Source organism: Psammomys obesus, unplaced genomic scaffold (assembly GCF_907164565.1).
Source record: "Psammomys obesus unplaced genomic scaffold, mPsaObe1.curated_primary_1811, whole genome shotgun sequence".
Taxonomy (NCBI): Eukaryota; Metazoa; Chordata; class Mammalia; order Rodentia; family Muridae; genus Psammomys; species Psammomys obesus.
In genome coordinates, this window is record NW_026593286.1 from 36,006,075 (window position 1) to 36,029,588 (window position 23,514).

The following is a 23,514-nucleotide window of genomic DNA, read 5'->3' on the forward strand; positions in this document are numbered from 1 at the left end:
AGCCCTGTTTGGTTTTCCAAATTCATGAGCAGCATATTGTACCTGACAATGCTTACATTATCCCCCATTAAGCCATGTTGAGGTTTAAAATCTATTTCGTTCATTTAATTTGTGTGAGAATACCTATGTGTGTGATACAGTGCACTTGTGGAGGTCAGATGACAAGTTGCAGTAAGCAGCTGGTTCTCTCCATCCACCTTGAGAACTCAGGGTGTCCTGACCTCCAGAAAGTTTCACCCAGGAAGCTCAGGTCACCAGGCTTGGTGGCAAGTGCCTTTATCTGCTGAGTTCTCACTGGCCCTGGATGCCATTCTTAAATACCTTTTTCCTAATTAGAAAAGGCATCATAATGTGCTAGGAAATATACGCAGGGGGCTTGTTTCCTTCCATGTCAACATTAGAATGTCTTTGATATAACTGAGTCCTTGCAGAGAACAGGTCTATGCTGTTAGCTTGTTTATTGTATAGATGGCCATCTCTTCAGTTATTTCCTCAGAACACAATCCCCAGAGTAGAACTAATTACCAGAGGGATTCTGTCACCACTGGACTGAGGACCTCATATACCTGTTCCTCTTGCTCCCAATAAACACTTCCATGTTCTTTAAAACTAAGTCCAGATTTCTTATTATTGAAAAAGCAAAGTGAAACTGTTAAGTCCCTAGCTACTGTAGGGTGTGGCTGGCCTACCCTGCCCCCTACCTAGGAGTGGAGCTTCTCTTTCTAGCCTTGACTATATAATCCAGACATTTTGGTTCCATAGGACCTTACCTCCCTTCCTGCTCTCTCTCTCTCTCTCTCTCTCTCTCCCCACTCTCCTTCCCCCTCCCTTGCTGATCCAATAAAGCTGCATTTATATAATATAGCTTTCTCTCCCCATTAGCTTATCTCATTAGCTCATTCCATTTTATTTAACCTATCAGAAACAGCTTCCCTAATTCTCTTCTCAGCCTGCTTCTCTATAGTTCCAAATATAGTACATGACTCTGCTCTAAGCTGGAGAAGGAGCTAGGAATAACTGGGGAAGAGGTTCAAAACATATTTCATAAAATAAACATTTTGTTTATCCTTTATGTGTGTCAGACCACCTTCGTTCACAGTGGTTGTGAACTGCATTTCCAGGACTGTTACCCAGCACCTAACAATGATGGCAATAATGCTGGTCTGCTTAGAGCCATCTCCCCACCAAGGCCAAATGCTCAGCGTGATATCAACAGATCAAGACCCAAGTGCCAGGGAGAGAGAGCACATGGGGACTGGCGGGTTCTACCCTTGAGAAGCAGACTCAAGGTGCAGACAAAGTGCCGCCTAAGGAGTGAGAAGCAAAGCAGCCTGTCTGCAGTCGCAGCAGTTTCTACCCTCGGGAAAGGTGCTCTATGACACAAGAGAGGGGAAGTGATGCAAGGCTGGAAAGGGAAGCAAGCACAAATATCCAGGATGGTGACAAATGGAAGTCTGGCAGGTCGTATAGGAACTGAGGGATATTATTCTTAGATGGAAATGAAAGTTTTGTGAGTGTCTGATATACCTTGCCAGGAAGAAAAGTGAAAGTGCTAACTACTTAAAATGTAAAACTGAAACCTACAGAAAGTGATAGTTCCATAGAAATACTGTCTAAGGTATTTGGAGTACTGGAGTAAAATGAAAATGAAACAACTGCTGCTGGTATTACTTTAAAACCAGTCATAAAGACTGGCATGCACGGTCTCCTTTCTTCTTCTTGCCAGTAAAGCAACCTCTAGAGACTGTTATGTGACAACACGCTGTCCACCGCAACATCACAGGGCTGCTTAGAAACACCACTATTCTGTAATCACATTTCTACATCCTACCTGACTTGGTGCACAATGCTTAGTTAGAAATTTTCAGCATCTCCAAAGAAATCCTACGGTAAATGCTTTCCCTAATTATGACTTAATGTCACAGTCTTTAAAATTGGTCATGTTCTTTAAAAAAATACACTGCCATTTCCAACCACTTCCAAAGATGTCTTCCATTTCTGAAGGCTGCATTCTATTTGCAAGTTTAGTACAACAGAAAAATTATCTAAAGCATCTTACCATGTCCACCAAGGCCACATAGAGGAACATGCCTGCTGTGATTGCGAAGATCCAGAGTGTGATGTTATTGGCATACTGACCCACAGCTGTGCCGATGAGCATTCCTATGTAAGCCATCATGGCAGAGAGGAGATTGTACACAATTGCTTGCTTTACAGTCATGCCCGCCTTCAGAAGAACTGCAAAATCACCTGCAATTCAGACACCATGGGAGAGTTTAAAACCACAGGATTTGAAAGCACACCTTTGAGTGGAAAAAACTATCAATAAAAAGTTAAGAATGCATTATAAAAACACATCATTACCAACACAGTAGAGCAAAAGCTGTCAAGGTGATACAATTGTTCTACATAAGTCTATATGCATGCGAACTGCCAAGCAACTGTATATACAGAGCCAGTTTAAAAGCTAGCTGTAGCACATGCCTTTCTTCAATCGAAGCACTTGAGAAGCAGAGGCAGAGTGGACCTTTGAGTTTGAAAACAGCTGGCCTACAGATCAAGTTCCAAGCAAGACAGCCAGGACTACACAGAGAAACCCTGTCTCAAAAACAGCAAAAACAATAAAAATGAGAAAATAAATATACCCATGCCCTTTTTAAAGTAACAATCAAGAGTTCATTTGTACTCTTCAATGGAAAATGGCCAAAGTTGGAAGAGCAGTCAAAGCCTTTTAAAGTATATGTTATGCTATGTATACATTTTCCCCAGAAACTACAATAAAGACTTTATGAAAACCCCAAGATATAAGGAAAGTAAAGAGTTTTCCCCCAGCATTTTCCATGTGTTCATGATAGTACATATGAGTGCCAAGCTGAGCTATAAAGAGCATCCACAATATTGCAAAGAGAGCAGATACACAAGAAGAATCCTGGGGCTATTTTTCTAGAGATCTAAGTACATACAAGTTTAACAGACAGCAACAAGAACAAAAAGAGAACAGTAAGAAGGAAGCTGTTTTTTTCTTCATCTAACACCGAACACTGGGGAAAGCAGTTAATTATTACTCACAGAGATGCCAACAGAATAGGCAAATGCTGCTGGACATAAGACTATTGAAGCTGAAGGGTCCAAGGTGTAGCTTTACTTACTGTAACTGTTTTCTTTGTTCTAGTTATTAAATATAAAGCATCCAACCAAGCAATTAACAGTGTATGGACAGTGTTATATAGACGACTGACGGGGCTCTGTTCTGTCCTTAAGACTCTTAAGATCTATGCATCTAAACATGTATGCTCTGACACTCTCATGGCTACAATGTTCTCATCTATAGCAAATAGAAGCTAACAAAAGAGAAACTGCTTCAAAGTATTTTTTTCATATTCCAATAAACTGCTATTAACTACAAGAAGCAGTATTTTTCAATTATTTATATTTAGTTGAAAAGTAAAAGTTCTTCCAATGTCTTCAACACTGCCACTCTCTAGTTTCTACCTAATACTATTTTCCCTTTATACCTTCTCTACCTTAGCTCCTAAGTTATTTGTCCAAGGGTTACATGGAGCAAAAGCAAGTTGGGGAGGAAAGGGTTTCTTCGGCTTTCATAACCAGTCTCAGACCACTTAGAGGAGTCAGGGCAGGAATGCAAACTAGGTGTGGGTGATGACCTGGAGGCAGGGGCGGACGCATAGGTTCAAGGAGAGTGCTGCTTACTGGCTGGCTGTGCGACATGGCGTGCACAGCCTGCTTCCTAATACAACTTGGGACACCTGGCCAGGTGTGGCATCACCCGAAACGGAGTGTGTCCTCCCGCACCAGAAGCAGGCTGATCTCTAGAGTCTGAGGTCAGGCTGGTCTACAGAGCCAGTTCCAGGACAGCCAGAGCTGCTGGAGAAACCCTGTCTTAAAAAGAAAAAGAAAAAGAAAAAAGAAAAAAAGAACAGAAAATGCCCTATAGCCAGATTTCACAGAGGCATTTTCTCAACTGGGGTTCCCTCTTCTCAAATGACCATAGCTCATGTCAACTGACATAAAATTAGCCAGTCTTGGTTCTCCTGCAGAGCGTTGCACCTGAACATTCTATATCGAAGCATCATTTGCTGAATCCTATCTGTGCAGAATTTTCTTTGTACCTTTGTTTGAAAAAAAAAAAAAAAAGTCTTCCATATATATGGAGACATTAAGCCATGCTTCAGTGATTTACATGTCTGTCCTTTTCTCAATACCACTGTTTCAGTAGGTAGCTAAAACAAGTTTCAAATCAATTTGTTGTGATTTGCCAAAATTTCCTAGATGCCACACTGTTTCCTTTTCACATGAAAGTTTTTAAAAACCTCATTAATCTCTATAAATGAGCCTGCTGTTGTTATGACTGCTAGAAATCTAAAGGAAAAAAGAGAACACAACCATGAATCTTGTAGTCCATAGGCCACCGTGACTTCTGTTGGTAACAGGGAGCTTCCAGTCCAGACTGCATGTGTCCTGTTAGCTGTAAGCTAAGCACAGGTCGGGCAGTCTTACAGACTGCATAGAGTGAAACATCTCACTCAGAACTCTGTTCTAGTCTTTCCCCAGGCCAGAAAGCCTCTGAAGTTTGACAAATTTACACCACTTTCCTCCTCAGAAAGAGGCTATGTATTTTTACTAAGTCAAAGGGTATTAGACAAAGCATGTGAATCTTCACGAGATAAATCAGTATTCCTTTGTTCCTGCTGACAAAAGATATTAATTCACACAACAAACGAGGCAGCCAAAGCTGTCAATAAATGGGTTAAAAAATTTGGTTACTAACAATAATCACTGAGATTTTTTAAGAGTTTATTTTGATGTCCTTTATTCTTTATTATTGTATATTTAAATTTTCTATGGGCTAGAAAGACAGCTCAGCAGTTAAGAACACCGGGTGCTCTTCTACAGTACTTGGGTTTGATTCCCAGAATCCACAAGGTGGTTCACAACCATCTGTAACTCCAGAGTCAGAGGATCCAAAACCCTCTTTGACCTCCTTGGGAACTAGATATGCAAAATAATACACAAAAATACAATGCAGGCAAAACGCCTACACATAAAAATGAATAAAAACTAAAAGAAAATTCTACATAAATTTATATAGTGAATGGTCAGCTTTCTTTTGACAATTAAGCAAGTTACAGAGAACTGATTCTGAATTAAGTTTAATCTCTGATATACTCGAAGTAGATGGGAAAATGGACTATACCTTATCTGAGCTGAGTCCAAAAGTATGACTTATTTCTCAAATGTGATTTTCTTGATGCCAAAACACACTACTCAGAATCAGAAAGGGAGCTTTGGCCAGACACAGTGGTACCTGGGAGGTGGGGTGGGTCTGACGCAAGTTTCAGATCAGCGCCATTTACACAGAAAGGGCCAGCCCTGCCAGGGCTACCCGGTGGGATCCCATCTCAACAAAACAAATCCCCAGACCTCTGCTTTTAGAAAATATAAAAACAAGTATAAAATAAACATAGACGATGGTTATCCATAATGAGAGGAAAGTTGACGTTAACAGGAAAATAAGGACTGAAAAAAAGTTTGGATCCTGGGATTATAGTACACAACCACAAGCAAGAAAACATTAAAAAATAGAAAGGAAAAAACAAAAAACAAAAAAGGCCTTCAAACTATTTGAGGGTTCTACTTTATTTAAAAAACATAATTCTAGAATAACACAAACACATGAAATCGTCCAAACATCTAACTTTATGGCTGAAAAAAGAAAGAATTAGAAGTTAAGGATTACTCCAAACCCTTCGCGTTCCTTAGTGACAGCCAGGACCACTTCCAGCTCTCTAAAGACCATGCACATACCCAAGTCTCTTTAACCAACATTCTGTTTACTATTTGAATAACAATGTGATCTCTCCATCAGCTGTGAGGAATATCTTATGTTCCCCTGGTTCAATTTTCAATTATATAATAGCAAACATTAAGAACATCATGTACACGACAGATGAAAATGAAAAAGGCTTAATACCATAATCAGGGATTTGAGAAATGATACTTCCTTTTAATTTATGATCACCAACTTAGTCATGTACAACCTTTCCTAACAGTATCACATGAGCACTGACACAGGGAGCAGGTACCTTCAGTCTTATATTGGGATATGCCTGGCTACTGACGGCATTCTACACTTGTCAGCAGATTTTCCGTCTTAACATCTTGGCGGTTTATTGTATTTTACGACTGAGAAAAGCCTAGATTGGAGGGAAAGGCGGTGAGGCTTTTGAGGCTCATACCTAATTCATGTGGTAGTTCATGACAGAAGACGGCTATGGAGGTGCTGATCCCTCCAGTCAGTCCAGCACTGAAAGCGGCCCCTGGAGAAGATGAACACAGACAACAGTACGTGAGCTTCAGGCCTCCTGCTTCTTCCACTCTTGTTAGTGAGATGTTCCTTCTATCTAAACTACTTTCAGGGTACATGTAACTCACCCATCTCACACATCTTGGCTTTTAAATATACATCAGTGTATAAGAGCTTATCCCACTGGGAAAAGTCTGTATTTAGTATCAATATCTGCTACAATTATAAAAAAAAAAAAATATGGCTTCTGCTTCAGAAATGATCAATAAAATCTACATGCCAAAGAGAATCTTGTCCTGTTGATATTAATGTTCTAAATTAGTCATTAGTTTACATCACAGCAGCAGCATCCGAAGTTCACATATGTTCTAATGTGTGTGAATTTGCTATGGTGGCTTTTAATGTGAAACTTGTCTTCACTTTTCCAAAGCTGTGAAAACTTTATTAAATCCAAGACTGAAATTACACTGGTCTCTTGTAGCTGTGTCTACATATTTGAAATATGATGTTAAGGTAGTAGTTTCAGTAAGGTGACTGCACTTTAATGAGAAAGCAAGTTATTTAAGAAATATACTACAGACAATTGTTTAGCTTCAGAGAACCAAAAACTACTAAAATGTCTTTTTTTTTTTTTTTACTTCCATATACCATATCCTTTAGAGAAAAATAAATGGCAGTAATGTATTTAAAAACTGTGGGTATATTTTCACCTTATGAACTCAGTAGAAAAAGAAAAGCGTGCTTAAAGAGCAATTGCAACCCTGGCTTCAGGATACTCACCAATGGCTAGCCCGTCACTGAAGTTGTGGATGCCATCTCCCATGATCACCATCCAGGCTATATTGGCTATTCCTGTTTCTTTCAGGTCTGAGCCAGAGTGGCAGGGGCCGTGCGAATGATGGGCGTGTCTGTGGTGCCACTGGTGGCTGTGCTTCCTCAGCACAGCCTTCTCCTTGTCGTGGTGGTTATGTGCAGTCACATGGATCTCGTGCTCATGAATGGTGTGCAGTCCATCACTGTGAGAATGATCCATGGTTTTCTCCTCCTCCACACTCAGGGAATTTTTAGGAGGGGATTCTTGTTGGCCTTCTATATCTGTCAGTTCAGTCTCGTTAAGTCGATCTTCAGAAACTACTGAGTCATCCGTTCCTACATTAGAATAAAGGATATGCTCATCTAGCAAATGCATTTGTATGTGTTAATCTAAACTGGGCAAAACAGGTTTACCTGTTAACAGATGAACACCACTTAAGTGAATATATCTCCCTAAAGTATTTTAAAAGTCACTCCATCAGAATAATTTTTCTAAAGTCTATCAGCTAAAATCTAAATAACTTGCCCAAGTCAGTTAACTGATGGCAAAGTTCTCTACATGCTCCACCAATGACAACACCCCTCAGAGATCTCTACCGGATGTTCTGGCCACATCCCTTTTAAAGATTATTTCTAGTAAAGACCTGGATAATTCCCAACTGTCTTCTGGGAGAGTTCCACAGCTAGGAAAGGGTGCCATCTATGCTGAAAACCTGACACATTGTGGGGAAAGAGAAAAACATAGGTTAAGAAATCTTTACTTTTTCTCTGAAAACTGTCTGAGATGCATTGATCTGTTAGATAACAGAACGTGAGTTTTAAATACAAGGGCAAGCCATTCTCCTTTAACTACAGGGGCAACTTTTCATTTTCCTTCTATAACCAATTACGTATGAAGGAAACTGTATACTGTGAAGAAACAGTACCCGCCACTGCGCATGGTAATCCATGCCTGTGATCCCAGAACTGGGAAGGCTGACACAGGGGCTGGAGAGTTCTAACACTGACTCAGAAGACTGCCTCATTCTGTGTTCTGGGTTTGATACAGAGTGGTCTTGCTAAGTGGCCTAGGCTGCCTCAGCCTCCTAGATGCTGAGATTATGGGTGAGTGCCATCATGCCTGACCTTTCTTTTATTTCAGTCATGTATTTTTAAACTAAGAAGTGGCAATTTTTCACTGTTCATAATGTATCTGAACAACACTGGAGTTGACTAAAGTAAACAAATACAGGATACACTCGCATTTAAGGAAGAACACATTAGGAAAAGTACAAAGAAAAGAAATTTCAAACACCCTGCATAGAAACGATTTTAAGTTTCTCATTGGAATAGTTGGCTACCGGCAAGGGGCTTGAGTTGCAGCCAATCAGCATCTGGTGTGCTGTTTAACTTATGATCTGAAAGCTTTCTTCCAATAGTTGATTCTTCTGTGCTCTGCTTCATAAACCATTTCTGTTTTCCCTGTTGGGGGGATATGATATTAGTATAAAATATGCAGCAGTAACTAGTAACAATATAGCCACATTAAGCCCCACTGGAGGCAATTGATGCTAACAGTAACATAGCTTATTGTGTCTTAAATTTATCATTACATCCTTATTTAATGTAAGTCTATGTGGGCACATATGTGCATGTGCACGTTTACATGCATGCTATAATATATGTGTGGAGGTTAGAGGACAAGCTGGGGGACTCTTTCCTTCTACCATATGAATCCTGGGTATAGTTCTTGGGCTGGGCTACAAGCTCCTTTACCCACTGACCTATCTCACTGGCTCAATTTGTCTACTTTTAGAGTGTAGAGAAATTGTAGCTAGCAAGGTACTAAACTATTATGCAATCCAAATGAAAATATGTGAAAATACTGTGTGTAATACTTCTGTAACATGATAAAGTAGCAAAAATAGAATCTCTCACTTCTCTGGATATAGCATGACTGAAAGGGTCAAACCTAAGCTAGAATTCTCAACCTCTAGCTTGCTTCTGAGATGTGCAAGGCTAAGTTTATTAACACAAAATAGGAAACAACTCACCTACAAAACGGAAGCAATCTTGTGAGGATCAAGTAAGGAAACATGCAACAATCACCAATTCTTAAGTGTGCCAATAAAAGCAGCCATTCTTCCTTGTGACTTTGTAAGCAGGCACTGAACATACTCTGATCCTCAACTATTTCATGTATTAATTGCTGCCCAGCTAGCCTTGGAATCTTCCCTCTTCACGTAGCAGTATGCTTTTTGTTACTTAATTTTGTCACTAACTACCACTATTAACACCTCTTCCCATTAACATTTCTGGTTTTCTCAAATGCTGACTTAAGGAAGCATTTACTCCACTGGAGTGAAAATGAGCTCATCCCTGGGCTGTGCTTACTGCCTGCCATGGCTGCTTTCAGTCTCCAAAGATAGGCACTGGCCAATTCCCCCTCCCTTGGGTGAGCACCCTGCTGACCTGTAAGGACACGGTCTACCCTAGGCTGAGAGCTGTGACTGGCCTTGACCAACAGAGTGCAGCGGACCCTGTAACACAGTTTTACTCTAGTCTTGTGTGGACTTGCACGCATAGGTGTGCTTATGCGGGTGCCTATCTGTAGAGGCCAGAGGAGGCCAGAGGTCCGTCCCAGGCATTGTTCCTCAGGAGCATCCACCTAGCGTTTTCTATTCTTTTGACACTGGGTCTTCCACCGGCCAGGAACTTGCCTATTAGGCTAGCCTGGTGGGACTACGGCTTTTTCCGCCATGTCCAGCTTGTGCGAGGGTTGGAGAGACTGAACTTGGCTTCTGTTCTTACCAAGCACTTGACTGGCTGTGGTGTCTTCCAAGTGCTTTGTGCTACTTTCCTTATGAATGAGCGTCCTTTTCTTCTAAAACACAGTAATTTCACATATTAATGGAGTTCAGTTTGGTATTTCAAAACATGCACTGTGTGTACTGATTAAAGCAGGGTAATTAATATTTTTCCCTCTTTATCATTTATGGATGATTAAAAGTCTTTGTGATCCCCTCTTCATAAACTATACACTACATTATTCTTAACTACAGTTGTCACTAGGTTCCATGACACACTGGAATGTATTCTTTCTGAGTTGTGGTTTAGGTTTTCTTAACTTTTGTCTTCCCAACCTCTGGAAACCACTATTCTACATGCAAGTGACAGCTGTCGGTATAAATATATGAGAGTGTGCAGTATTTGCCTTGCTGGGTTTGGCTTATTTTACTTATTGCATTTTCTAGTCCTATGTGTGTTGGTAAGATTTCACTTTTCCAAGCTGATTTTGTCTCAAGGGGATACATACAAAAATGTGTGTGTGAATGAACAATCACAAATAAACAAAATTATGATTACCCAGAGTACTGGAAAAAAATATATTTAAAATTAACAAGATAGAAGAAAATTGTAACTCTTGTAAGGAGTAAAATTTTACTTAAATATAACACATCGGGACTATCTGTATGTCACTACCTCAAACATACCACTGACTGACTTGTAAGCTGTTCAGGCCACTGTGAACCAACATGAACAGAGTTAACCACAGCGAATAGTACCAATTTTCTGGGGCGTTAAATAGTACCAATTTTCATATGTGAAACATCAGACACAGATAGCTACATGAAAATCAAGGTTGCTGAGCCATCTTCTCCCAAGTAGGGTATCATTATTAAGAAAGACTGCTTCCATTATTTCCCGCTCATCATTTTCCTACTGTCTTTGAAGTGAGCCCTATTATCCTGAGCCCTTCTTCCCTTTGGTACTTCTACTACCAGTGAGGTAGTTCAGATAAATAAAGTGTTATATGAAATAGTTCATTGTAAGATAATACAATGAAAGTCACTTAAAACTGTAAAAGACAACTGATAGGATCTGTTTCCATTTATACACACTTATTAAAAAAACTGGTCAATAGCTTTTCCCACTCTACTTAAATCACTAGGTCTGATGAAACACAAGCTATCTCAGACACTGCTGTTCCTCGATTAGAAATGCTAAAGTAAATGTAATGACAAAAAGTAACAAAGATCAGAGGCAAGGAAAAAAAAAAAAGGATAGAGATGGAATACATACCAAGATCATAATTAAGAGAAACTGTGTGTTCAGAAAGAGATGCTTTTTACTTACACCTGTACCTAAAAAACAAACATGTGAAAAGCACTTACTCTCTGCTGCTTGTAGTGCTTAAACATTCGGATGCAGTGTTCAATGATGAACAGCAAGTAAATGCCTCCTAGTGCAACAAGTCCCTTCAGCACAGCATCGTACTCCTCCAAAAACTTCTCAGACTCATGCTCATGTGAATGACCATGTCCGTGTGAGTGCTGATGACTGTGGTCATGTCCACCTTGAGACTATTACATAATGAAGAATAGAACTGAAATCATTTCAAATTTTGACTATAACACCTTATAGAAAGATTATCTTCTAGTTTTTACTCTAATTTTAAACTTTTTATTGGTACATAAAAATTGTACAGACTTATTGGGTTACTTGACTATTTTGATACATGCATGTATTATATAATGTTCAAGTCATAATAAATTTCTTAAACATTTATCATTTCTTTATGGTGAAAAAAAAACACCTGGTGTCCTCTCTCTCTCTCTCTCTCTCTCTCTCTCACACACACACACACACACACACACACACACACACACACACACACATCTCCTTACCTATACTAGAGTCCACCTATCTTCACTTTACCCTCATCTACAGTCATTCTACTATGCTATGGGACAGCAGAACTTACATCTCCCAGCTAACTGAGGAAACATGAGACAACCTTCCCCTCCCCCTCCTGCCCTTCACTTTCCTCTAATTTGACCTTTTACAGGATCAAAGTTTCAGATCCCACACATGACCTATGAATCTCAAAGTGCTTCACTGATATTATAAGACAGAGAGTTGCCTTATGGTTAATTTCCTTGGCTTATTGCCTGGAAATATTATACTGCATGATTAAACAAATGCCTCTAAGGGTTAGAAAAATTAATGAATGAAGCCAAAAGAAACAATAAACAGTATTGAATCCTTTGTAAACATAAATTAGTATCATTTAAACCACAAATACTTAGTAACAAATCTCTGACTGATCCAAAGGAGTTCCCCACTGTGCCCTCCTGGCTAGAGCACAACCACTGCAACATTTCTCCTAGTGGTTTTCCTAGTGTATAGAAAGATCAGATGACCTATCCCTCCTGGTCCCGTTTAAAACCCAATGATTCAATTTATTTGAAAATACTGCAATTACAACTGTGAAAATTAGAAAAACTTCAACCTGTAAGAACATACAATTACATGAATTGTATTACCATGGTGTGCTCCTCAAGAACACTCAACACTGTATCTTTCTGTGTAACGTTCAGCATTAAAAGGATTTCTTACATGGGGCAGCAGGTGAAGAAGGGCGTCTCCACTCATTGTTCCTACAGCTAGTGCAACAAGGAGCGTGAGAAGGAATTTGAAGCATCCTTGGTTGATGATGGGAACCAAAATCACACCCAGCAAGGAAAGCAGGCTAATGACAGTGATAGAAATGATGCCACAGATCCACGCTGCAGGGAAATAGTCAGCGTTAGTCCAACAGCACAGAGGGACGTTCTAAAGAACAAATAGGAGATAGGCAAGTCCAGGAGACACATCATCTTACCTAGACCATATATAAGAAACTTTATGACATCACTGAGCTTCAAAGCAGAAGAGCCAATATGAACACCTAAAGAAACTGAGATCAAGTCACACACAGTGCCCACCAGTCTACACTAGATGTTACTTCAAATGCTATTAGCCACTACCCAAACAATAATGCTTCTTTTCACCATTTACAAGCAGAGCACAAATAAGTTATCTAACAATATAGTTATAAAAATCTCCTGTATCAAGTGAAGCATTTATTTATTATATCACAATTGAAAGTTTTGCTAACACAATGTTTTAAAAATTTAATAAATCTGCTGCAAATGGAAGTATATTCACATGCTCAACAAAACAGTATCACTACCTGTAGTAGCTTTACTGTTAGAAGTAATTATCTCGGCTAGGTGTGAGAGCATATTCTTGTAATCTTTGCTACTCAAGAGGCTGAGGTGAGAGAACTGCAAGTTCAAATCTAGACTTAGCAATTTAGCAAGACCTTATAATAGTAAAATAAAAATGGTGGGAAAATATGTTAGTGGTATTTGTCAGCATACATGAGGACCTGTATTGCAAAAGCATGTACATGAGTGTAGAAATGATGCTAAGATGTGCAGTAATGCTCAACTTTACCAAAACAATTGCATTCATCTATTGTGCATGGTAGTCAGCATTCCATGACATGAATCAGTGGACACAGTCAAAATGACAGTAATTCCTCATTTGCTAAATTAGCTAACAGAACTAATACAATAGGCCACTTATCACTAGTGGCCTACTGTGTGCCTTACTCCCTAACAGATAACCACTCTCAGATAACAACGGGAAAGTGAGATGACCAAAGACCAAAGCATAAAAATACCATAGGGATGAGGTCATGACACTAGACAGATTCAAATTTCCAATTCTTGCAGACACTTTGAAGCTATAAAGGAAGAAAAACCTAGTGCCTTTCCAAAAATCTTAGGTCAGAGAAACATTACAGAAGCAACATGGTTGCTGAAACACCATTTAAAAGGAGATCCTCCATCTGATGTTATTCTAGGACATCAAGGACAGTCCCAGGTTAAAAGCTAATTTAATAATGATAACAAAGCCACTGTACCAATTCACTGGTGATAACAATGAAATCTATGAAAGTGCCTGGCAGTTTTGAGGGGTCAGAGAAGGGGCCTAAATTAATTTTACACCAGGTGTTAAATTGTTAGTTACCTAACAAAGTAGCTAATCCAACAAACATTTGTTAAAACTACAAAGCTCTCTCTAGCTTTAATCATATCCATGGGATAGGGAAAGATTAAAGAAAAACTTTACTTTTGATTAAATGGTAGAAAGCAATGTTAATAACAAAAACATCATGGAGTCAAAAATGTCTTCTACAGTAATGCCTGACTTCCCCTTTCCAAATACATTAGCATTCTTAGCTGGCAATCTAGAAGCAATTTATCTCAAAACAGTGACTGCAAAAAAACTTCAATAAAGAATTTGAAGGGAGAAGCAGTAATCTAATTGGGAAAACAAATAATCTATATTCTAAAACCCTATGTAAGGTAGTGAATGTATTGTAAGTGTATATCCTTACTAATGTAAATGTGAGGGTTAATACTGTCAACATATGACCCAATGTATATAATATACCAAGTAAACCACCTTGATAGTGCTAACTTCCTAATTGTCAGAAATGTACATTAATCAGATTTATTCTAAACAAAAAAATCATGATTATTAAAACTACTTAATAACAGTATTTTATTTCTATGCCACAATGTCCAAGAAAATTCACACATAAAAGTAAAGATGCTAAGTTAAAGTTCATTACTTACAGAAACAATCTAGTTGGGTAAGTTTGTTATCCATGTTTTTTTTTTTTTTTTTTTTTTTCCTTAGGTTACCTTCTACATATTACATTCTATGTGTTCACTTTGGACTATGAAGATGTTTGTAAAAGAAAAAAAATTCTAAATTTTAATTTATAGAAAATGACATTTATTTAATGTATTATAAATTTGAGATAATTAACCATTCACACAATGTGACACAGAAAATTAATAAAATATTAGCATTGGAAGCATATTTAAATTTTAAACATAACATTTTGAAATTTCAGGCCATATTAAAATAGCATATATATTAACTAGCATATTAAAAAAAAATCTACTCAGAGACTTGAGGTAAATAAAGTGTAATGGCAAAGCACTAAGCATTCATCAGGCCCTAAGTTTAAACCTAGTATGAAGAAAAAATAAAAAAATAAAAACACTACCTAAGCAATAAACTTAAAAGGAATATTATCTTAAGCAAATATTTCTAAAATCCTCATGTTAACATCTGCCTTGGAGTATCTAGGATATGAAAAAGGTCTAAGAAACATTCTGTTAATTCACAAAAATTGTAATGTTCTGCAATGACAATTTGAAATTGTTGGTCAGCTAGCCAAAGGCTAAGTAGTCAAAGTCATAAAACCTAACTCAATAAAAGTCAAATTTTCAATATGCTAATGGATGCAGTACATATACTATAAATGAGAATCAGCCACCAGAGAGTAACACACACAAATAATCATGTACATCTGGGGAGTTGTGTGAGTTCATATGTAATATATATGATAATTACATCTCTTTCCCTCCAGAAAGAAAATCTGGTCTAAGAGGAAAAAATGGTTTAAAAAAGAAAATCTCAGCCAGGTGTGGTGGTGAACCCCTATAATCCAAGCACTCAGGGAGGCAGGGACAGGTAGAACACTGTGAGTTCAAGGTAGCCTGAACTCACAAAGAGTCTACAAAGAGTCTAGGACAGCCAAGGCTACTACTTCGAAAAACCAAAAAGAGGAAAGCTCACTTATATGGATACAACCTAGAACCCCTGCTCAAATGTAGCCCATGGTAGCTCAGTATCCAAGTGGGCTCCTTAGGAAGGGTAACAGGGACTATTTCTGATATGAACTCAATGGCTGGCTCTTTGACCTCCTCCCCCGACCCTCCCAGGGAGGAGCAGCCTTGCTAGGCCACAGAGGAGGACATGGAAGCCAGTCCTGAAGATACCTGATAAACTAGGGTCAGATGGAAGGAGAGGAGGACTATCAGTGGACTTGGAAAGGGGCAGGGAGGAGATGAGGAAGGGAGGGTGGGCTCGAGAGGGAATGAGGGAGGGGGCTACAGCTGGGATACAAAGTAAATAACCTTTGATTTAATATAAAAAATAAAAATTATTTTAAAAAAAGAAAATCGTTTGCACATGAGATATGACACCTGAAAGTCAAGAAGTATAATATCACAAAGTAAAAAGGCATTCCATAAATCACTCCAGAGTCATGACTTCCCAATCTAAAGGGTACTATCCCCACCGTACCTCAAAGGGTACAACATCTACCCAGACTAACTCAATAATACCGCTGAAGCTGATGAAAGAAAAGATTATGCTGAAAGCTGTTCCTTTGAATGACATGTTAATACAAAACTCAAATCCACTAAAAATTATTCAGAGGTTTTGGTGGCTTTCTGCTTATATGGAAAATGTTTATCAATTACCTAATCATTGACTACCAACTGAAATTTAAAATAAAAGATCTGAATAAATAAAATTAAAATTATATGTAACTTTGAACATTTATTTACCATTTTAAAAGTTTCTATTTCTTCAATTAGGAAAATATATAGTATGCTTCTATATAAATATTTTAGAGGGTATCTTCAAAAGACTATTTTTTGTTTGTGTTTTTGAAAAAGGGTTTCACTATACAGCCTTAGCTAGTTTGGAACTCTCACAGATCTGCTGCCTGGGCCTCTAGAGAGCTGAGAGTAAAGGAACCATATCCAACTAACAAAATCTTTACCAACTGTAGAGTGAAAACAAGTTTCAATTGGCTAACTCTCTGGTGAGGCAATTAATGGCATGGGACAACACCATGGCTTATCTCTTTCATATAAACCTTGTCTTTGCTTGACAACAATGGAGATGAAAACATCTGCTGACAAGGGTATGGAGAAATTAGAATTTTTGCATACTAATGGAAGACAAACACTGTAACCAGTGTGGAGAACTGTTTGGCAATTCCTCAAAAAGCTAAATACAGATAAGCCGTACAAACCAGGAATTCAGGAATTCATGTTTATGTATATCCATTCTCACCATAACTGGTCAGGGCCCGAACTATTATTAACAGGTCGACACACACAATGGAACTCCATTAAAATGAATGCAGCCTAAAAACATTATAAAATAGGCCAGATAAGAACCCCAAATACTGCCTAATTCTGTTTATATGATGTATCTAGAACAGTTAAAATTTGTAAAAAGAAAGTAAATTTGATCTTATCATGGGCTGGAAGAAGTGAAAATGTGAAGTTAATGCTTAATGGTTATTTATGTAGGGTGATAAAAGTTTTAAATAATAGTGGTTGGAATATAATAATGTAAAAATGAATTACATAGTTAAAACACGTTAAAGGGGCATTCTGGGAAGACAGAAGAGTAGAAAAGACAAGGAATCGGTCCCCATAACACTGGCAAGATCTCTGATCTACTACTTTGAAGCTCTGTTGTCTTCATAATGCATCTATTTTTAAGGGAAGACTTGATGGCACAATGTGGTTTAGTTGATCAATGTGAGCTCTTAGAGCTGTGGTGGCCACTTATCCCCCACCCCTTGCTGCTCAGCATGCTGACATGGTATATCCTGACAAGGTACACACTCAAATAACCTACCCAAAGCATACACAAGGTGGGCAAAAAGAAAACCCAACATTAGAGATCTGTAGCCACTGTCTGTGATCACAGAGTTCACACAAAAAGACAAATGGTCACTGTTACACCTCCTCATCGTTGCCAGCAGCATTCCTCAAGGACTTAGGTATTGTTATGAGTCTGTTTAATACCAATGAATTGTACACGTAATAACTAAGATCAAGGTGTTCTATTTTATGTTAACATTAAAAAGGGAAGAAAAAATTTTCCATTTTATTGGCTTAACTTTTAAAAGTTGTAATAAAATATCTACCATAAAATTAGCAATTTTAAAAAGTCAAATTAAACATGGAGCCAGAGTAGTGGAGCACACCTTTAATGCCATCACTTGGAGAGGCAGGCGGATCTCTATGCATTCCAGCCCAGCCTGGTCTACAAAGAGAGTCCAGGACAGCTAAGGCTACACAGTGAAAACCCACAAACAAACAAAAGAACCAAACAAAAGAAAAGTAAACATAGGAGCTGAGGAGTTGCCTCAGAAGCACAAAATTGCAGAGGATAGGCAAGGCTGGCTAGAACATGGTCAGAGATGGGATGGTGAGAAGACGACTAACCCCGTCCTCTAACTTTTACATACTGTTCCCTTCATACATCTCAGCCAAGGGTTTTACATATCACTGTGTTTTACTTACTAAAGGAGGCTACAAATAAAAAAAGATGATAGGTAAGAAAAATTAAGCATAATTATGTCTGAAAGAAGAAATGTTAACTGTTAATTTAAATGACAGCCTTTGAATTTTGAGCTAATTATGATAAAGATGAAGACATATGTAACTTCATAAAATATCACAATGCACCCACACTTACTTCAAGGCTACTAGACATAAGCAGTAACATTAACAATCTAACTACCACAAATTATCATGTGTCTGACAGTCTAAGAAATAATTAAGTCAGACAGGGGCTAGAAAATTGGCTCAGTGCCTGAAGCACTTGCTCTTGTCGAGGAGGACCTGGTTCAATTCCTAGCACCCACATGCTGGTTCTCAACCATCTGGAACGTTCTAGGGGGATTCGGCGCCCTATTTTGGCCTCTGAGGGCACGAGGCATGCACATGGGTACACACACACACACACATATATATATATATATATATATATATATATATATATATGTAGGCAAAACACTCATTCACACTTAAAAAAGAAAGAAATAAAAAATGAGAGCACCCTTCTACAGATGACAACTATTCCTAACAACTGTTTCATTAACAGAACCAGAACAACCATTCCCAAGTATGTGTACTAATACAAACTTCCTCTTTTAATTATTTCCAGAAAACAATCTCAGTTCTTTACTACTATAAATTTGAGTGTACTTTTTCTAGCCACTTAGTAATCTTTCTCACAAAAAAACAATTCTTTTGACCTATATTCAGTTTTGAATATGCTGTATTTAGAAATACCTCTCTAGGTTGTTCACTGACTTTCAGCTTACATAAGATCCCAAGTTTCTAAATACACGAGAGAAAGAGGCAAAGCAATTTTTTTCTATTTCTAACCAAACTACTGTGCATTTCTAATCACAATGTATTTGGTATGAAACAAAGTAAAGCACAGCTGGGAAGGCATCTTTCAGAGAACTCATACCTGACAGGCAATATGAAAACTATTAAGTACAACTAGCAAATGTTTTCTTTATTTGTACCCAAGATATCATATGTAATAAAAAGAACTAAGTGTCTGAAGCAAGCTTCACTTATTCCGCAAATTAGGTTGCTTAAAACGTTAAAGGTCTTCATGCTTAGTTATTCACCAACTCCTTTCCTCATTACCAGGAGAGAAAATGCATTCTTTTAAAAAGAAGCGCTCATCTGTGGAAACTTTCTAATTAACTTGGTGCAAAGCATGTGCAAGATGGCAGTTTTCTACACTATTTCAGCATTTTAATTGGCAGAAAATGCTTAGCAGCCTATTCACGACCCCCCGGTAATTAAGCTAGGGCCAACTCTATGACTAGATGAGCCAATCTTGTGAAACAAACGATTTCTACCATGCATACTATTCAGGGTATTTGGTTTACAGCAGTCTTTGAACAAAGTTAATGAGGTAGTAGCTGAGTCACTATGGGAGATTTATATAAAACAAGTTAACCTTTCTTAATGGTGCAGTAGTCATTAAAAATAATTACTAGCGGGGCATTCTCTCTAACAATTATTAACATCTATCAGGACATAATTAATTCAAGCTGCATTTCTGACAATGCTAAAAAACCACCTGCAAACAACTAATCAATATTCACTATTTGTAACATACTTGTTTTCAAAGCAAGCACAATTTCCTCTAAGGCTTTCAAATTGAATAAGCTGTAACTTCCAGTATTACTAGTTACATAGCTGTCGACAGCTTTATTTCAATATATGGATTATGGCAATATTACAACATAAACAACACTAATTAAAAGGCCTAATCTACCACTGGCATACAAACAAAGAACTGGAATTGTTTTTAGAATCCTTCAAAATAAAAACACTATTAATTTTAACTTTAGATGAAACAATCATTAGTTTCCATTTCTCCCTGTACAGAAAAAATACATTTTATTTTCAATTAAGCTTAATCTCTGATTTTCTTTCTGTGGCGGTAAGGACAGTCACTCAGATGAATGAGGTTAAGAAAGAAGACAAAATATATCTTTTCCACCAGGAATGTTTAAATTTAATTGTGGACTCAGTCTGTCTCTACTCTTCTTACATGGGTTAAGGAGCCTGAGGATTTTCCTTCTCTCCCCTTTCTTAAAGGTGTCTCACCATGTAGACCACGCCGGCTTTGGATCCAGTCACCTGTGTCTGCCTTCTAAGGTCTCTGATTACAGGCCTGTGTACAACATCCAGTTCTTTAGCCCATTCTTGAGGATGTTTCTCAGCAACTGATCAACACTTAGAAGCACAGTTACACCAATACTTTCTACAACTTTCTTCTTAGGTCTAAAAACATGCTGGCTGTTACTTATAACTGTATCTACCTCCTTACTGCACTCTTATTTGCATTCTAATAAAGCATTAAGGTCCAATTCAGTAAGGAGCAGGAACCGCAGCAGTAGAGTGGGGATTAGGACTATAAACATTACATGGAGAATCTACAGTTCACACTGCAGTGCCTCAAACTTGAAAGCTATGTGAACCTGAGCAAAACACTTCTCTAACCCTTATAAAACAAAGACAAGAAAGTGTCTCTCTTGAGTTAATAAATCAGATTCAGGGACAGTAGCACAACCTGTGGCCACAGCTACAGAGAAGGCCGAAGCATAATTACCCTGGCCCACGTTTTCAAGGCCAGCCTGAGTAACCGCGAATCACAATCCAGCTCAAGAGTGAGTGAGTGAGTGAGTGAGTGAACGAATGAATGCAATTTCTTTGTGTAAGTGTTCAATATAATACATAGAGACATCCCAAACATTGTGGCCTATTATAATTAATTTATCTAGTCTAAGGTTATTTTTTCATTGAGAAAAAAAAAAATTAACCAGTACTAGAAGTGCTGGCACTGAGAAGACTGACTTACGTTAAGAGACCATTTCGTTTAATTTGCTGTAGTCTAAGAGGTAAGACCTGTGTGTATCCCAAACGGAATTCTTACAAATGGGAATGAGACATTCCTAAATGTGTCTACTTTATCACTATGCAATAAAATGTAAAACAATCCTATCCTTCACCACGCTAGAATTCAATTTTTATACATATCCATAAATACCACTTGTAAAAACTTTCATTACTATCCCCTGGGTTCAGAACATCTTGGGTACTTCAACCTGAACTTTGTTCATTATTATCAACTTACAGTAACACCACTGTGGTTTTACACATGGATAAGCAGTTTATGGAAATTCCAGTTTTTAGAACATTTTATTGTTCCAATTATGTATTTAATGAGCTTCAAAGATGAATTTTAAATAAACATCTTCCTGGAATATAACAGAAAGCTTGTAGGCTAATATTAAACAATTTATTCACTCAAGCAGCATGAGTTGTTGAAGCTCTCTTTACTATGTATAAAAATGAAAGTTTTAGTCACTGCCTTTAAGTAACTAAGGCCCAACAAAAACATATTAATCAAATTATTAAGAGTCCCCCAAATCTCTACAGGGACATGTGTCAACAGGGAACTTGGTTAAGCTGCAGTTAAGTTATCACAGAGAGTCAAATGCCTAAGCTGACTCTTTGAAGAAACACAGGAGATAGAGAAGAATGAAAGAAAAATAGAATAAGCTAGCTGTGTGCTATGCTTATTATGTTGAGAAGAGAGAAATGTTAGGGATTGAGATGCAAAGGCAGAAAGTAAATGAGAGGTACAGAAAGCCTAAGCCTCAAGCAAAGCAAAGGGTTCTTAGCCTTGAGACCATATGGCATAGTACAGTTTACATGAGAAAAAAAAAAGCATACCAGAGATGTGATAGAAGGTTATCAAATACTGTAAAGATAAGGCACAAATGTCTGATTATACAAAAGAAAAGAAGAAAATCAAAGGCAAATACAGAAGTTCTAGATCTTATCTTGGTTCTGATCCCAAAGAGTTACAGACTTTCATACAGTGGAATGTGAAGCGTCAGGGAGGAAGCCTTGTGAACATTACAGTGGTGCTGCTTGACCAACTGGAAATGATGGCAAAGAATAAACAACGCATCCTGGGAGCAATCTGAAAACAGCACTGCTTTCACCCAATTGGAACCCGGAAGAGTAACCAGGATGAAGTTCATACGCCAGTCAGGGAGCTTGTCTGGGCCATTCCGATTGTCTAGCCTCCACCTTCCCATTTCACTTCTTTAAACCCAGTCATCTTTGTTTCTCATGAAGCCCTAACCCTGCAAAAGATCGAATTATTGTATTGTAAAATAACTTTAATCAGAAGCCCCTTATTTATACTGGCGAAATAAAATAAAAAATACCAAGCCTCTTCTCTTCTTCCAGTATTTTTTATGCATATCTAAATATGATTAGAACATTAAAATGTGACACTAAAATGAAACCAACAATTTAGTACTTCTTTTTAATTAACCTATAATTTAAGAGACAGTATGAGTACTACCTTAAGGAGAAAAAAAATATCTTTCTTACCTGATGCCCCTATATTTGCCTTATCTTCAGGAACCAGAGCTTTATCCTTACTTAAATCTTCAACTAGAAGCTTGTCAAAATGCTCAATACAAAGTCTGCTGTCGATCTGATATAGCAGGGCAGGGCAAAGGTACGTAAACAGATCAGGTGAGATGGGAGAGCTGGCACCAAGACCGAAGTGTTTTAACAGCTGAGTGACGTTCAGGCACTTCAAGAAAACGGGCAAAACAAAATAAAAGTTGGATAGGAACAGGTTTTTAAGATTATACACAAAATAAGCTATTGTACAATTAAAACATTTTAAGTATCAATGGAAAATGATTGCAATATAACTATATAAGAATCATCTTTTCTATAAGAATTTGTGTAAAAATTTAAACATTTTACTAGAATGTTTAATACGGAAACATTCTACTAGATTACTCAAGACTTTTTGGAGATTCTGGCCATTTTTCTATTCCCAACACACAAAAGATAACATAACCATTTTCCCAAGATTTGTACAGGATCAGAAGGGCTCTTTCCTACCAAACTGCAGTAGCAGCAACTCAAAATCCATTAGCACAGATATTTTTTTCCTGCCAAACACATTCTAGAAAATGTTACATTGAATGCATTCGATATAGGGTGCATTTTAGCTCATTTAGTTTGATCATCATAACATCAAAATAGTAACAACAATCCATTAAACATATACACAAAGAACACTCACAAAAACACAACACAGTAAATTCTAGTCCAATTTGAGCTGAGGGAAACAAAAATGGTAAGAAAGGGCATGAACTGGGGATGTCCCTCATAGGTAGATCTTGGGTTTAATCTAGCACACACACACAAAAGATTTACCTACTGACATTTTAACAAACAAAGCAGAAAGCAATTATACCAGTTTGGATCTATCATAAAGTAAATATTAATGTCTTTTATTAAGGTAAAGAACTGGACTCCCCT

The 23,514-nt window shown here is 37.8% G+C and overlaps 1 protein-coding gene across 1 annotated transcript in view; it reads right to left on the reverse strand.

The window, feature by feature from the left end:
• Slc39a10 (solute carrier family 39 member 10) overlaps positions 1 to 23,514 on the reverse strand; it is a 46,674-nt gene that overhangs the window by 3,203 nt on the left and 19,957 nt on the right. Inside the window, exons 3-9 of the mRNA XM_055616261.1 lie at positions 22,564 to 22,771; positions 12,518 to 12,687; positions 11,293 to 11,481; positions 8,479 to 8,599; positions 7,106 to 7,474; positions 6,258 to 6,338; positions 2,060 to 2,250 (exon numbers count right to left, since the gene is read on the reverse strand). Of these exons, the coding sequence (XP_055472236.1) occupies positions 2,060 to 2,250; positions 6,258 to 6,338; positions 7,106 to 7,474; positions 8,479 to 8,599; positions 11,293 to 11,481; positions 12,518 to 12,687; positions 22,564 to 22,771 (1,329 nt within the window). The remainder of the gene's footprint in view (positions 1 to 2,059; positions 2,251 to 6,257; positions 6,339 to 7,105; positions 7,475 to 8,478; positions 8,600 to 11,292; positions 11,482 to 12,517; positions 12,688 to 22,563; positions 22,772 to 23,514) is intronic.